General features: G+C 40.3%; 1 protein-coding gene across 1 annotated transcript in view; it reads right to left on the bottom strand.

Moving 5' to 3' along the window:
• The window catches only part of MYH15 (myosin heavy chain 15), a 139,089-nt gene that overhangs the window by 29,815 nt on the left and 91,864 nt on the right, over window positions 1-17,410 (bottom strand). The window contains exons 29-33 of the mRNA XM_074370204.1: window positions 12,665-12,783; window positions 9,924-10,120; window positions 6,428-6,777; window positions 4,159-4,283; window positions 837-952 (exon numbers count right to left, since the gene is read on the bottom strand). Coding sequence (XP_074226305.1) covers window positions 837-952; window positions 4,159-4,283; window positions 6,428-6,777; window positions 9,924-10,120; window positions 12,665-12,783 — 907 coding nt within the window. The remainder of the gene's footprint in view (window positions 1-836; window positions 953-4,158; window positions 4,284-6,427; window positions 6,778-9,923; window positions 10,121-12,664; window positions 12,784-17,410) is intronic.

Raw genomic sequence — 17,410 nt, forward strand, 5'->3', positions numbered from 1 at the left:
CAGACTCAAAGATGATTTTCCTCACCGACATACGGCACTGACTTAAGGGAGCGGATCAGATAGACAATACAATCGTAGTTAATTCTGTGTGTTTGTAATTGGGCCCTTGATCTAGAGTGTGAAGTGCCTTGCCAATGTCGGCTTACTGATCTTGCTCGCCACCTTCTGTGACACGAATGGGACTGCTTTCATCCCCTCACTTCACTCAGGAGCTAAGAAGTGAAATGTCTAAAATCATCAGCTTGTTATGATGAAGCTAAGAAAAGATCCTGCAACCCAGGATTCCTGTTTAATTCAGTTCCTGATATTAAGGCTCAGCTGTTTCCACGGGGATTCGGTAAGCAGCTTAGCTCCTGGCTTTGGCCCCTCTCTGAACAAATGGCTACAGGTACAGGCAGGGGGCATGTGGAAACCTCACTTAGACCTGACATTAATTTTAATGCACAGCATCAAACTTAGTTCTTCTCCTCCACTGTTCAGCCTTATCAGTCAGTGTCCTGAATGCTCAAGAAAGAGGCTCGTTGGAGGGAGACCCACACAGTAAACACAGTCATTGCCCACATACTTATGCTTTCTTGGTGTGTTATCTTGAGTCTTGTGTATGAGTAGAAGCTACTCAAATATAAGAAAATCATACAATCTGACAGGAATCGTGTAGGGTTGTTCCATTATATTAGCAGTGTGGAGCTTCCCAGATTCTCGTGGAGGGTTAGACTGGCTAAGTTTCTCTGATAATTTTTCAACAGGGGTCTTAAAAGCAAACAAACACAGCGAATCATGATCAGTTAAGGATTCTGAAGTATGCAACTGTTGCTCATCAAAATAATCTTAAATACCTAAAATTTTCTATTTCTTCATCTTTCTCTGAAAGCTTTCTTTCAAGTTCCGCTTTAGTTTCTGAGAGTTCGAGCTGCAAACGAAGAATCTTGCTTTCGTTACGTTCCAGAGCTCCCTAGAATACATAAATAAAAAGTACTAAATTAAGCCCACTTTTGGACAAAAGTATTTTTTCCTCTAAACGTATGTCACTAATGTAGCTCTCTTTAGAATTGCTAGGAATAATCTAAGTTCAAATCAGGTTGCTGAAGATTGGAACAGATTGAGAGACAAGTGATTACTTTGTTTGTCATGTCACTTAGAGCTGTGACATTCTTAGGGCTTTCTGCTGTGATTCAAGATCTGGAATTCAAAGAATTTTTTAAAATAGAAAATTTCAATCTTCTCTGTGACTATACTTAAATTTTTAAATTGATTACTCTTGACTTTTTCTAATGTTTTCATCTTTGGGATGAATCAATAAAAGTACCATTCAAGATCTGCAGATACTAACTATTATGTATAAAAAAGATAAACAAGTTTGTACTGTATAGCACGGGGAACTAAATTCAATATCTTGTAGTAACCTATAATGAAAAAGAATATGATAAGGAATATATGTATGTATATGCATGACTGAAACATGCTGTACACCAGAAATTGACACAACACTGTAAACTGACTGTACACTATACTTCAAAAAAAAAAAAGACAGACAAAATCCAAACAAAAAAACTTTTTTTAAAGTATCAAGGTTAGAACAAGAAGGTGGTAACTCCTACCTGGAAACTTGTATTTAATTCTCAACATTACAGAGGGATAGAGAAAAAGTCAAAAGCATTCAGAGAGCAAGATACAAGACAGGGCTCAAATAAAGGAACTTAGGATGTACCTGACACATAAGGCTTGGTGTGAGCCATCATCACCATAATTACTACTTTTACTATAAATAGATTGCTTTGACAGGCAGGGAGATCTCCTGCCCCTTTGAGTATCTAAATATAGGCAAGGCGATTACTGCCAGGAACATTACAAAGGTGATTCAAGTTTGAAAGTGTAGGTTTGATTAAATCTTTAAAGCATGTTCCAAAGATAAAATGTATATAGAAGAAGAAACAAACAAAATACTTGAAAGATTCTGAAGAGGATGTTTATAAAGGGCGCAAGGAAGGGGTCACAACAATACATTGGCCAGTTAACCACTGGCAGACAGTCCTGAGGGTAGAAGTAATTTTTATAGCCTCTTCCAAGGAGTGCTTAGCACATACCATGAAAAGTAAAACTAAGTAGCAATTTCAAAATAAAAATAAGAAAGATGCTGGGAACTTTAACATGACTTCAGGCCTTGCTGCTGTTATCTCAACACTGTCTTCAATATAAAAGAAAAGAAATAAAAAAACAAATGCTTGGGTAGCAATTTTCTCCAAGGGAATGGTGCCCTTCCTTCAGGGGGAAATTGTCACCTCTAACCCTCTTGAATGGATGAGAAAGTAAATCTTTGAAGGTGACCCAGGATAATTTGAGTTTTGTGATTTCAAAAATAATATGATAAGGTTTCTAATAAAGGCTCACCCAGGAAAATAACCCAATTTTACAAATACATGTCCAAGCTGATGAAGTATTTATGGATGCAGCTGAAAACAAAACTTGAGAAAATGCGAACAGAATCTAACGCCATCTAGTGCTACTAAATGGTAGGAGCGTGGTGGCCTCAGTCTCACTTTCAAAGTGCTATTCAGCTTCATCCACCAGGATGTCTACACGTCAGCCAGGACTAAGACTGCCCTGCCCAGTCGTAGCTCTCATTGGCTTCTTGTGTTGCTGGGAATTTCTACCATAAAAGTTACTTCTTTGGCTAAAGCAGTGGCTTTGAAATTCCCTGGTCGGGGTAGCCAGAGAACCAAAGGGAACAAGTAAATGAAACAAAGTTCACCTACTTTATGAGGACCAGCCTTGCTAGCGGATACCACACTGCCAACTGAAAGGATTCTATATAAAATGTAGAAGACCTCAGAAACTAATTTGCATAAAAAGACAAAAGCCGTCCACTTCATACATCTTCCGTCTGGCAGGTTTCTTCTAAAATTGTGGTGAGATACATTTAACGGACATGGCTTGACACAAAGCAGTCCTTTAGGGTCTAACTTTTTTTTATCATACCTTCCAAAAGGTCCGTGCCTAAAATTGACTGCTGTGCCTTTTAAAAATCATTGTCTCTGTTGGAGGTGAGTGGGTAGGGGCTGCATTTTTAATATGAGTCATTGCTTATTCTAAAGGTGGGTCAAGAGGGGGGAGGGTATAGCTCAAGTGGTAGAGGGCATGCTTAGCATGCATGAGGTTTTGGGTTCAATCCCCAGTACCTCCTCTAAGAATAAATAAATAAATGAACCTAATTACCTCCTTTCACCAAAAAAAAAAAAAAAAAAAAAAAAAGGACAAAGGGTGGGTCAAGAAAATGAAATTTGGCTGTGAGAAAAGAGGCTCTGCATGGCTTGTTAACTATGTAATGATCATGACAGGATAACTTCCTTCTGCATTCACCCTCTTTGGCAAAGGTTTTCTCAGGGGCCCTTTCAATCACTAGCACACACCTAGGGATAAAATCAGAGGTTGTTCCTGAACTTTTAAGCCCTAACACTGAAAACTCTCCTGTCAAACAACCCCCACAAAGATGAGCTTTCAGAAACAAATGTTTGAGAGCATCACTTTGAACTCATTTTTAAAACTACCTAAAGTTTTTTTTTGGGGGGGGGGAGTGTTTTGACTGATTCTATTTGAAGAAGAGGGGCAGGTATTAAGATATTTATTCATTCAACATTCAACAAGTATTTACTGAACCTCTTCTGGACACCAGGCAATGTTCTAGTCCAGTGCTTCTCAAATGTTCATGTGAATATGAACCACTAAGGGATCTTGTTAAAATGCAGATTCTGATTCAGCAGAACCGCAAAGAGGGCTGAGAGTCTGAATTTCTAACAAGCTCCTAAGTGATGTCCAGGAAACTGTCCATGGGCCACATTTATAGTAGTGAGGGTCTAGGCACTGGAGATAAATTGGGGAACAAGATAGATCCAATTCCTGTTTTCATTACAATCAAGAGATTTGCATCCACTCTTGCTTATCCTGTTCTCTGAGCCTCAATTTCCTCATTTGTAAAATGAGGACAATAGTTTGCTAGGGTGATTACATAAAATAATGCATATAAAGCACTCAGCATAGTGCCAGGCACGTAGTTAAAACCTGAATAAGTGTTAATGGCATTCTGTTGTTGTTATAACTAGAATGCAGATCATCTGCACTGTCACAATGATAAAAGCTTTCTCTGCTTCCTGGAGGTAATACCTCGGCCTCTTCCAGTGCCATCTGGACTTCAGTCTTTTCTTGTTCAATCTGTTTCTTCACCTTTTCCATTTCACTTAAGTTCTTCTTTCCTTCTCTCACCTGATTTGTCAGATTAGAAATTTCTTCTGGAGAGGGAAGAGAGACAAAGTTAGTGAAAGGAACCAGTCTCAGACCCATGATATCAGGCCCAATAGACTGTTCTCCTTGGTAACTCGATGGCAAGGCCACCTCTGGCACATATGGGACCTTTGAACTAAAAAAAGGAATCCTCCCCTTCAATATATTCTTTTGGCATCTGCCAGAAAGTTGCTTACAACAAGTGGTGAAGATGGTGTTTCTTAGAGTATTGTGCATTGAACAACCTATGCAACTGTACATGGCAGTCCTGCTTGTCAGATGTTGCCTGGTGGAGTTCTAGGACACAGACCTGGAATCCCTACACTTTCAGTAGAAGTGCTTAGCTAGCAATACTAGTGTCTTCTGTTGTGTCAGCTGCTGCTAAACACCAGGATGGGAACTTACAGCATAAGCTGGGTCACTGTCTACCAGAAGCCAACGCATGAGCCCGGACAGACCTAGGAATCTGAAGGAGCTCAAGCACTTGAGGGTTTCTGCCGAGCCACTCATGAGCACAAGCCTTTGACAGAGCTAGGCATCCAGCAGTGACAAAACTTCCACCATCTGACACTGTTACTGTCAGTTCTGTTCATGAAAGAAGCCTCCAGAACCTGAGAGGTGTGGAGTGGGGCCAAGTGCTCTGGGAATTACCCACAGTCTAGAGGTGGTGGAAGGAGTTCCAGAGTGTGGCTGCTCCTCTGGTTCTGAGATCCTGAGCTGGGAGAGGATGTGACAGGAATTTTTTAAAGTTACAAAAACAAACCCATTCGATGGTAATTCTCATGTGAATAATAAATCCTCTGAGAAAGCCTCTCCAGAAGAGGTGCTCCTGAGAGAAAACTTGAAGCAATGGTTCTCTACTCTAACATACCTTGGAATCACTTGGAAAGCTTTTGAGAAAGACTTCTGCCCAAGCTCTGCCCCGGACCAAGTGTGGGCCCCAGAGCAGCAGCACCGGTCTTGCTGGAGGACTTGTTAGAAATGCAAATTTCTCAGACCCCCTCCTAGACTTACTGGATCAGGAACTCTGAGGATGGGGCCCAGCCAACCATGTTTTAACAAGTCCCCCAGGTGTTTCAGATGCCACTAAAGTTTTCTGACTGTTCCAGCACCTCTCACAGACCCAGTCAGTGACCTGATCACGGATGATGCAGGTCAGCAGAGAAAGCCAGTTTCATTTACGCCTCTGATAGTAACACAAGATCTCCCAGGGCATCTCTGGCTTGTAATGCATGTCACTGGTGGTGCTGGTATGCGTTGGCAGCCTCTTTGAAGGGCTGCTGGGCAGTATCTCAAAATTTAAAAATTCATTCTTTTAACCCAGCAATTTCATTTCTAGGAATTTACCCTACTGAGGTATTTGTACATGTCCACAAATATAGGTACAGGGATGGACAATGTAGGATTATGTATAATTGTGAAAAATCACATCTAAAATGAAAAAGGTCTAGTTGAATGCGTGAGTTGTCCTTATTATAAAACCCCATGTTGCTATTAACAATACGTGGTAGGTCTCTAGGTAGAGGCGTGCAAAGAATCACAAGGCATATGGGGAGGTGGCAGAGCCCAGGGACTGGGTGTGTGTATGTCAGAATCAAGATGCTTGGGCTCAAATCTCAAATCTACTACTTATTAAATGTGAATTTGGACAAGTTCTTAAACTTAAGTGACTCAATACAATCTGCATTTTACAGATAAAGAAATTAACACATTCTGAGACTTAATGAATAGTTACATATAAAGCAGTGCCTGGCACGTAGTATGGGCTGTAGAAATATTAAATTAGAAAATACATTACCAGGTGAAAAAAATAAAAGGTGTAGAATACTGTGTAATTTAAGGGAAAATACATGCATGCATATATGCATGGAAAATCTTGGTAAGGTTATGGGTATAAAGGAATTCTTAATAGGCTTTCTTTACAGAGTGGAAATGGGACTAAAGGTAGAAAAGTTGTCTTATTTTTAGAATTCATTTAATTAAAATAATCTCCATAGTAAAAAAAAAATTCAAAAGGAGGTATTAAAAATGGAAAAGTTAAAACCTGAGTGGCCCACGAGGATGCTGCGGCATCTGCGCATGAAAGGCAGCCTTGCCCTGGGTTCAGGGTCTTCTGGGTACCCCAGTTCTCAGGGCCACGCATCCAGCATACCTTGCAGATTCTTGTTCTCCCTCCGGAGGGTCTCCTGGCTCAGGGTGCCCTCCTCGCAGGCGTGCCTGAGCTCCAGGAGCTGGGAGCTGAGGGCCCGGGCCTCCTTCTGAGAGGCGTCCAGCATCGCCTGGGACTCCTCCTGCTGCTGCCTCCAGTCCTCCAGGCACTTGTCAAAGTGCTGCTGCTTCTGGTCCAGCACAGCGGCGGTGGAGCGTGCCTTCCCGAGGTCCAAGAGGGTGTCCCCGAGCTCAAGCTGCAGTTGGAGCCTAGCCCTCTCCAGGGAGGCATTTCTGGCATTGGCCACCCCCATGGCTTCCGCAGCTTCCTGCAACTGAATTGCCAGCTTCTTCCTGAGAAGAGGAGACCCAAAAGGTGAGTGAAGCCACAATCCTCAGAGAGCTCAACCAGTGTATCCTGAAAGACAGCGATCTGGAGCAAAATAGGGGTGGGGGTGAGAGGCTGAGGGGAGCTTAATAGTATGAAGTGGAAACAGCTTGTGTCTGAAAATGACCTCCTTGTGCCTGCAGAACCCAGATGTCTGCTGACCACCACCCTCCGGCTCCTGTGTCCACATGTCCTTTATCTACCCCTATCCTTTGCCAGCCTGGACTTGGAACTCAGGATTTCTGAATCCCTGTGAGTTTCTGCTTCCTCAAACCTTGCACAAGCAATACAGGCTTTATTGATGATTTCATAAGAAATGGGAGGAAGTGGGTACCGAATACCCAACAGTAAGCAACTGTTAAGAAGTCTGTAGACACATCTAGTCTCTGAAGTTGCTTCCAAGGAGCATTCTTTGACTGTCTCCTGCTCACTCTCTCCTCCTCTCATCATGTGGCTCCTAAACATGCCCAGATTCTCTTTCCTCTGTTTCTTCTCTACCTCAGCTCCTCTTCCCAAATTGATATAGCCAACCCATCCCAGCATTATGCTCCCACTTAACAAGTCCCACTGCCCCCAGGGGCACTGCAGCCCCTGTCGAGTGTCCCTCCCTCATCCTCTGAGATGGAGCGGCTTGTTAAAGGGCTCCCTCCACCGCCCCCAACAATGCAGTGCTCACATCTCCAGGGACACTGGCAGTCCCATTCTCACTCATTCATCACAACTCTTAGATGAAAGTATGGTATGTACCAAAGCTTATTCTGATCTATTGCCACTAAACGGAAAAAGATCCTCAGGAATTAACATGTGCCACACAACTAGCTCAACAGAGCAATGTGGTCATAAGGCCCCTTTTTGGTGGAATCCAGTGAAAATCAATCTGTGCTCAGCATCCAGGAAGGACCTGGGATCTAACAAGTACTTCTCCCTCACTGGCTTTCTAACCATGGACACTTCACATCTTTGCTTCATCTTTCTTAACTGTTCAAAGGAGATTCTGATGTACCACGTGATGACTATCATTAATAATACTGTATTGTAGATTTGAAGGTTGCTATGAGAGTAGAGCTTTAATATTTTCACTGTAACAACAATAACAACCACAAAATGGGAATTATGTGGGGCAAAGGTTATATTAAGTAACCATTGTGGTAAGGACTTCACAGTATGTGCATGTATCAAATTACCATATTGTACACAAATTCACACAATGGTATCAATTATATCTCAATAAAGCTGGAGAAAAAAAGAAATTCTTATGCTTTACCTCACCTAAAATAATAGTCTTATAAAACAAGTACACATATTTTAACTACTTTAGAAATGCTCAATTAGAACAAGAAAATAGTAATTTTACTCTGGGTGACCAACTGTTTTGAGGGAACTGAGGGGTTTTTACCAGAACTTGGGGCCAACAGTGCTCAAATCCAGCAGGTCAAGGGCAAACTGGACAATTGATCACCTTTGTTTAACTAATAATGTTGTTCTACACCTAATACCAGCTACCATTTTGCTTCTCAACTTGCCAACCATAGCACCTACGTAGTTGCCTAAAAGATGCAAGAAGACGTGGAGGTTAAGAAAGCAGATCTCTATCCTTGGGGACCACAGAAGCAGTAAACTGGGTCTCAGGTGAGCTTGATTCCACTAAACTAATTCATCATGTGAACACAAGCCTGGAAATCTGAGCAGGCAAATCTTCAGCAGCTTTGCAATTGAAAAAAAAGAATCCTAGATTGTTTTGCAGTTCTACCTCCCTGGGTGATTTGGGGAAAAGTATAATACAGACAATATGCTTCATTTACTTGATGTTCAACTAAGTTTAAAGCCAAAAAAGAAAAAAAAAAGCCTTCAGATATGACCACGTTTACCCATGATTTTTCTTTAGTTGTCGTGTAACACAGGACCATAATTTGGTAGAACTAACAAATCCATGTGGTCATATGTAGCCTACATACTTTCCCTTCTTTTCTATCCCTTCCAAAGAAACTTTCAACAGAATTACTGGTAGATACTTTCACTTGAATTCTTCAATTATTAGAAAAAAAATATTACTTTAGAAGCAAATGCCCTATTTTGGATATGAGGAGCCATTTCAGTTCAGAGCCCCACTTTTCTGTGATTCAGAGTTTTAACACATTTACTGCAGGTATTTTTAGTGTCTGTCATCCGTAAGTCCTTTTTAAGTTCCTGTGACTAGAGAGACAATCACTTGGTACCCCTTTAGGGGCAGAACACAGTGGCTGTTCAGCACGTGCACAGCAATGTCTTTCAAAGATTTAGGCAAAGAACTGAAAAATAATATTTTGGGGTGAAGCTAAAGAGAAATGTATCGATCTGCCCTGGACTTTTGCCAAGCCACCAAGCCAGGGACACATTCTTTTGTGTCAACTTTTAATGATTATAAGCTGGGGTTGGTGTGACACTTTCTCTCAAAGACACACAGTCCTTCAACCTTGGAGAAAAATGTTTCAGAACTGCACCCTGGTACTGAGTCTTGATTCATGTGGGCCCCAAACTTCTGTAGTTCCTGAGAACTTCTAAAGCCTTTATGGAGTGTTGGCTATAAAACGGATATCATAACCTTAGAGGTGGCCCAAAGGTGACTTCTTTTCAAAGAAACTTTTGTCCCATAGGCAGGATGACAGATCTCAACACGTTTCCAGCTCTCCCTGTCCATCTTCACAGACCTCTTTGTAGTCTACAAGTTGCAGACCAGAAACACAGTGACTTTAATGTGTGGAGACACATATACATAAGGACTCCATTATTTTGGTGTTGCAAATATCACACAGGATTTTAAATGCTAGTCCACTTTCAAACCATAGCTCAAAGTCTTCTATGAAGACTTCCTTGGTTCCCCTAGAAAGAGCCTCCTTTTCCCCCCAGGACCTCTATCTAGTCTTTACCACTCTGCATTATCATTTTTATTTTTGAACCCCTCTGGAGCATGTGCTTCCTGCCAGTGGTGGCTGTTTCAGCTTTGGTCTTAGGCTTGGTCACATGCTGGGTGAGGATTTGCTAAGTGCACACACGCGACCTTGAAGAGAAAGCCGCCATCCTCGCGGTCCTCTGTGTAACTGACCCCAGGTTAGGGTCGCCGTGCCCCACTCACTTGGCATCCTCCAAGTCCTCAGTTCTCCGGATGCTGTCGTCCTCGTACTTCATCCTCCACTTCACCGTTTCAGCGCTGCCTTTGAAGAGCGCCCGGAGCAGCTCAGCCTTGGCCTCTTGCTCTTCTTCACACTGCTCTCGAAGGAGGTCACAGTCATGCTTGGCTGACCTCACAGCCTGGGCCAGGGCACTCTGTGACTGTAGGGGACACAACGCACGTGACAAAAAGGCACGACCACCACGAGCAACGAATGGCTTGGAGGTGACGTCATCTTTCTTAGATAAGGTTAATAACCACCTGCCACAAATTCAGCCTGAACCTGAACCTAGTAAGATAATACCAGAGAGAGCGCTGGGGACAAGAAGAGAAAGGAGAGGGTATCTAATTGCTGCCATTAAAACAGGGAAGAAGGTTCTATTTAGGGAAATGCCAGCTTGACTATGTGGGCTTTGACAATAGACAGGCCTGGAGTTCTAGAAATAGTGCAGGATGCAGGTAGCAAGGAGAATACTAACTATCATTTAGGCAATAGATTTAAATTTAGCAGTAGGTAGGAGTCATATCTTGTTTGGACTAGAAAGGATCACTGAGATTTAGTCCACCTTTCTCATTCAATTGATGAGGAAAACAAAATCTTTTATTTCACATGTAAATCTCTAAAAACTTTATCTCTTATCACTTTCAAACAGCACTACTACATGAAACTCTCCTTGGTGATAAAAATATTCTATACGTATGCTCTCCAATAGGGTAGCCACAAGCCATGTGGCTACTGAACATTCAAAATGTGCCCCAAACCAGGTGTGGTCAAAACTGAACTTCAATTTTACTTAATTTTAATTAATGTCAATTTAAATTTAGATATTCAGCTGTAGTATAGCAGTGGTTACTGTATTTATTGGATGGGAGAGCTCAGTTAAAGGACTGTTTCTGTCATGTGACTGATGGACTGGTTAACCTAGCAGCATCGTTCCCAAGAGACAACCTAGTCTAGTGGCTTCTGCCAGTCCTCGTGGGTCTTTAATGCAAATTTTAAAAAGAGCATCTTCTCAGGTAGATGCAGCCCTAAAGCACAAGGCTTGGTTAATGGCAGACTCAGGCAGGTGCCACTGGGCAGTGAACGAGGAGCAATAATACAGTGACTCTGAGGAGGACAGGGGCTTTAGAATCTGGCAAACTTGGCTTCAAATTTTGGCCCTTTCTCTTATTTAATATATATGTATTGAGCACCTGTTCTAGGCATTAGTGTTTATAGAAGTAAATGAGACGAGAGGGAGGTTATAGCTCAGTGGTGGAGTGTGTGCTTAGCATGCACAAGATCCTGGGCTCAATCCCCAGTACCTCCATTAAAAAATAAATAAAAATAAATAAACCTAATTACCTTCCCCTGTCCCCGACATTTAAAAATAAAAAGAAGTAAATAAGATGGAGACAAGCCTTTGTCCAAAGGAGCCCAAAATTGTGAGAGGACACACAAAACAAACATGTACACAAAGTAATGAATAAAATGGCTGACAGCAGTGAGAAAATAAACAGATGGACTCGATGAGGAATGTTTGCTCTTTTCTCATCATCCCCCAAAGGCCTTTCTTAGGGAAGGGCTTTCAGACAGTGGGAATAGCAGCTACAAAAATGATGGCAGCTTGTTTAAGAGGCAGCGAGGAGGCCATGGTGACCAGAGGGGAGTAAATGAGGGAAGCAGATGTATGAGGTCGGGTCACAGAAGCAGGCTGGAGCCAGAGCAAGGGGGCCTTGTACCCCAGTTGGAAGCCACTGGGAAGTCAGCCAGAGAGAGCTTCTCAAACACAAATCAAGTCATTTCGCTACCTGCTACAATTCCTTAGCAGTCCGTGATTAGCTGTATGACCTTGGATGAGTTATTTGTCTTCTCAGAACCTCGGTTTCTTCACGTAAAAAGGTATCATTCTACCTGTTTCATCAATGTCTGATGCACAAATCATGGCAGTAATTTTTAAATGTATATACGGGTAGGGGAGGGTATAGCTCAGTGGTAGAGTGCATGCTTAGCATGCTTGAGATCCTGCATTCAATCCCCAGCACCTCTATTAATAAATAAATAAACAAACCTAATTACTGCCCCCTCAAAAAAAAACCCCAAAAACAAACCAACAACCAAAAAATGTATATACAAAATAAGAAGAGTGGAGGAAATAAAATAAAATGTTTAAAATCAGGAGTCTGAAGACTCAATGACCTCCCCTCTCCCATTTTAGTCACTATCCTTCAACCTTAAAGAACCTCTTTCATTGTGGTCACTTATTAGCTACATTATATATCTCTTGGGAACTAGTGACTAATAATGACTAATATCTATAATTTATTGACAATTTAAAAGTAATATTGAGCTAATCTATCCCCATTTGTTTTGTCCTGGCCTTCTATTTAATTTCACTTCTTTATGCAATTCAGAATCAAAGATCTATAAAGAACTTTGCCAACTGTCTGTTCAAGTAATAATGCAAGATGGAAACACATGCTTTGCTTGTGCTAAAATCTAGACAAACTAGGGAAGCAATTGGAATTACTGAGGATGATCCTTCAGTGATCAGAGTCCTTCCCGGCACATACAAGATCCAACACATCTTTCTTCCCATAACTTCTAGGGCACTTTCCCCTTTTCTTTTATATGAGAAGATATTCGGGCTGACTTAACAAGCTCTACTTTTTTTTTTTTTCAAACATACAGTCAAGCTCCTGGTGAGAAATAATAGATGCATTACTTTGGTCTGTTCTGCCAACTGCCCTTTCAGGTCCTGAATCTGCAGTGTGAAGGTGTTCTTTTCCCTGGAAAGTTGGTTTATCAGAGCCTCCTTTTCTTCCAGCCTTTTCAGGAACTCACCTACAGAAAGATTTCATAAAATAAGTTAATTATGGTCCTTTTCCTCAACTACTGCCTCCCCCACTTAACCTGTTGAGTTTAAGAGCAGCTAAAATGATTCACATATTTTTGGTATTTATAAAGAGTCTGAGTCCAGTAATCAGCAAAATCATGGCAACGATCCTTTTCAGAACTCACAGAACCCTAAAAAAACTGATTTGTAGTAGTAAATATGAATAGATAAAAAACAGATAATATTAGCTACCATTTATGGAGAATCTTCCATGGGGTAAGTACTTTATGTATATTATCTAGTTTAATTCTCATAACTCCTTGATAATGTAGACATTATATTACCCATTTTTCAGAAGGGAAAACACAGCAACTTACTTAAATGTGATTGAGACACAAACCTGCAGTGCTGGTAACTGATGAATATAGATTCAAATTAAACTCTTAATTCTAAAGAATGTGTTCCTCATTGCCATGCCCCCTTGTTTAGTGTGTGTGGCTTTACCAATTTCTGGCCATATAATTTTTAGATAATTACAGTTTCTTTGCCTCATTTGTAAAATATGGATAACAATAAAAGATTGTTAATGAAAATTAAATGAGGGTGAATATATTCTGTAGACTGAATTGCTAAATAAATATTAGAAATTGTCATTAAGTGGTAGATAATGTGACCAAGAAAGGGGTACATTTTATTTCACTGTAGTCTACTCTCCCTGCTTAGCTTATTTCATTAATGATAGATCAGAAACATGCTGGTTGTTAGAAGTAGCTCTAAAGCAGAGCCCATCCTGAGCAAAGGCAGTTACCTTTATTAGTGCAAAATTAAAGTTATTATTAGTGCAAAAGTAAAGTCCCAAATATTTCTGACTCCTATCCCTCTTGCTACAAACAAGTTCTAAAACTCTCAAAATTAAAAGAAAGCATTTGTTTGGACTAAAACAGGAATTCTCAAAACTTTTTGGTCTCAGAAACTCTTTATATGCTTAAAAATTATTGGGGACCCCACAGAGATTTTGTTTATGTAAGTTTTATATTAATACATAGTATAATAGAAATTAAAAGAGAAATTTAATATATGTATTTATTCATTTTAAAATAATAATAAAAACCTTAATGATATGTTAACATAAATAAAAAATTTTAGGGGGAAGAACTATTTCTAAAGTAACAAAATATTCATGAGAAAAATGACCTTATTTTACATTTTAAAAAATCTCTGGCTTAATAAAAGTCATCTGAATTCTTTTGGTTGAAGAATTCAACTGTTCTGGTTGAAGTATATGAAGAAAATCCAGCCTCTCATAGATATGTAGTAGAAAAAAGGGAGATGAATTTTCATAGTCTTTTTGGATAATTGTGACTATTATTTGATACTACACCAAAACTCAACAAATGGAAGCTTTGTAAGGGTTAATGATATAAACCATATAAATGAAAATTTTTATTCTGTTACATTAAAATTCATGGATCTATCTTAAACTTTGAATGGATCTTTTATCCACATATGATTTTGTAACATCACATAGTCGTGATTTGAAAAATACGCATTTACTCAATTATGTATAATTTGCAAATGTTAACATATGTCATCACACAATATAAAAAAAATCATATTTGTTAACATCACCACTTATCTCATAAGAAAAGTCTTTAAGGTTCAGATCAAGATGGAGGAGGAAGACCCTGAGCTCACCTCCTCCCACAGACATACCAAAACTACAACTACATAAAGAACAACGATCCCCGAGTATGACCTGAAGACTAGCAGAACAGATTTTCTACAACTAAGGCTACAAAGAAAAGGCCATATGAGGATGGGTAAGAGGGGTAGGGATGTGGTCTAGTCAGAACCCACATCTCCCGTGCAGTGACTTATAAGTAGGAGGAATATCACAACCACGGAGGCACCCACCAGGGAGTGAGGGGTCCAAGCCCCACATCAGGCTCCCCATACCAGGGTACTTGCACTGGGAAGATAAGCCTCCATAATGCCTGGCTTTGAAAGTCAGTGGAGCTTAGGGTCAGGAGAGCCAGTGTCCTGTGGAGAGCTGAGACACTGCATTTGAAGGACATGTCCGCCAACTCACTTGCTCCAAGTCCCAGAGCAGAGGCAACAGCTTTAAAAGCACCTGGGTCATCCAAAGAGATTTTTTGCCTAATATTAGGACATATGCTGGAGGGGCAGGAATCTGGTGGAAACTTTCTCCAGGGGCAGAAGCACCTGCTGGCAATTCTATATTTTTATTTTTAACTCTTCTGCCACATAACTAGTCTAAGGCTGTTGGGCACTACTTCTGTTACTTTCAATCAACCTAGCAAACAGTGTACTTCACCCCAACATTCCCCTGAGGACCCACCTCAGCAGGCCCCTCAAAAGTCATTCCATGCCCACTCCACCAGGCAAGTGGCCCCAGTGCCCCTCCAAAGTGTCTCTCACTCCATCCTACCTGGTGGGCCACCTCAGCCAGTGCCCCTTCCCCCAAAGACGTGCCCACTCTGGGGGTCAGCCCCACCCACAGCACACCCACAGCAGTCACAACCAAGCTGTGCAGCCAGCTGGGCCTGGGGCCACCAGTATGCACATAGCAATTGTGGCCCAACCACAATAGGAAGGTGCAAGCAGCTCAAACAGGGGAAACCCCTGGAGAACCTAGCTCTAGTGACCACGGGGGATTGTGCCACTGAGCCCCTTAGGATGTCTTTCATATAAGGCCACTCTTTCAAGGCTGGGAGGCATAGCTAATATACCTAATACATAGAAGCAAAGAGGTAAAATGAGGAGGCAAAGGAATACTTTCCAAATAAAAGAACAAGACAAAACTCCAGAAAAAGAACTAAATGAAATGGAGATAAGTAATTTACCAGAAAGGAGTTCAAAGTTATACTCATAAAGATGCTTACCAAACTCAGGATAAGAATGGATGAACTCAATGAGAACTTCAACAAAAAGATAGAAAATTTTAAAAAGAATCAGTTAGAATGGAAGAATACAATAAGTGAAATGAAAACACACTAAGGGAATCAACAGCAGATTAAAGGATATGGAAGAACAGATCTGCAATCTGGAAGATGAAGTATTAGAAATCACCCAATCAGAACAGCAAAAAGAAACCAGAATTAAAAAAATAATAATAAGATTAGTTTAATAGACTTCTGGGACAACATCAAGCACACTAACATTTGCATTATAGGGCTCTAGAAGGAGAAGAGACAGAGACAGACAGAGAAAGAGAGAGAGAGGGAGGGAGGGAGAGGGAGAGGGAGAGAAAATAGAGAAGGAACATACCTGAACATAATAAACACCATATATGACAAAACCACAGCCAACATACTCAATGGTGAAAATCCTTTAAGATCAGGAACAAGGCAAGGATGTCCATTCTTGCTACTTTTATTTAACACAGTACTGGAAGCCCTAGCCACAGCAATCAGACAAGAAAAAGAGATAAAAGACATCTAAATTGGAAAGTAAGAAAAAACCCATCACTATTTATAGACAATATGATACTATACATAGAAAACCCTGAAGACTCCATGAAAAAACTATTATAACTAATAAATGAATTCAATAAAGTTGTGGGATACCAAATCAATATGCAGAATCAGCTGCATTTCTGTACACTAGTAACATACTACCAGAAAGAGAAATGAAGAAAACAATTCAATTTACAACTGCATCAAAAATAATAAAATACTTGGATTTAATTTAACCAAGGAAGTGAAAGATCCTGTACTTGAAAACTGTAAGACATTGATGAAAGAAACTGAAGATGATAAAAGTAAATGGAAAGATATTCTGTGTTCATAGATTGGAAGAATTAATATTGTTGAAATATTACTACCCAAAACAATCTATAGATTCAATGCAACATTTTTGGCATTTTTCACAAAACTAGAATAACCCTAAAACTTATGTGGAACCATAGAAGACCCAGAATAGCCAAAGCAATCATGAGAAAGAACAAAGCTGGCAGTATCACACTCCCTGATTTCAAACTATACCACAAAGCTAGAGTAATCATAACTTTATGATACTGGCACAAAAACACAGATCAATGGAACAGAAGAGAGAGTCCAGAAATAAACCTGTGCTTAGATGGACAATTAATTTACAACTGAGGAGCCAAAAACATACAGTGTGGAAAAGGCAGTCTTCAATAAATGGTATTGGGAAAATTGGACAGTTAAATGCAGAAAAATCAAAGTGGACTATTTTCTCACACCAGGCACAAAAATAAATTCAAAATAAACTAAAGACTTAAATGTAAGACCTGAAACTATAAAACTCCTAGATGAAAACATAGACTTGTGTATTTTTTGACACTGGCCTCAGCAATATTTTGGGGAATCTGTTTCCTCAAGCCAGGGAAACAAAGGCAAAAATGAACTAATGAGACCCAATCAAACTAAAAACTTTTGCATAGCAAAAGAAACCATTGACAAAATGAAAAGACAACCTACTGAATGGGAGAAGATATTTGCAAATGCTGTATCTGCTAAGTGGTTAATATCTAAAATATACAAAGAATTCACACAAGTCAATGTCAATAAAGTAATCTGATTTAAAACTGGGCAGAAGACTTGAATAAACTTTTTTTTTTTCCCAAAGAAGACATGCACATGAAAAGATGCT

The sequence above is a fragment of the Camelus bactrianus genome, chromosome 1 (assembly GCF_048773025.1).
Source record: "Camelus bactrianus isolate YW-2024 breed Bactrian camel chromosome 1, ASM4877302v1, whole genome shotgun sequence".
NCBI lineage: Eukaryota > Metazoa > Chordata > Mammalia > Artiodactyla > Camelidae > Camelus > Camelus bactrianus.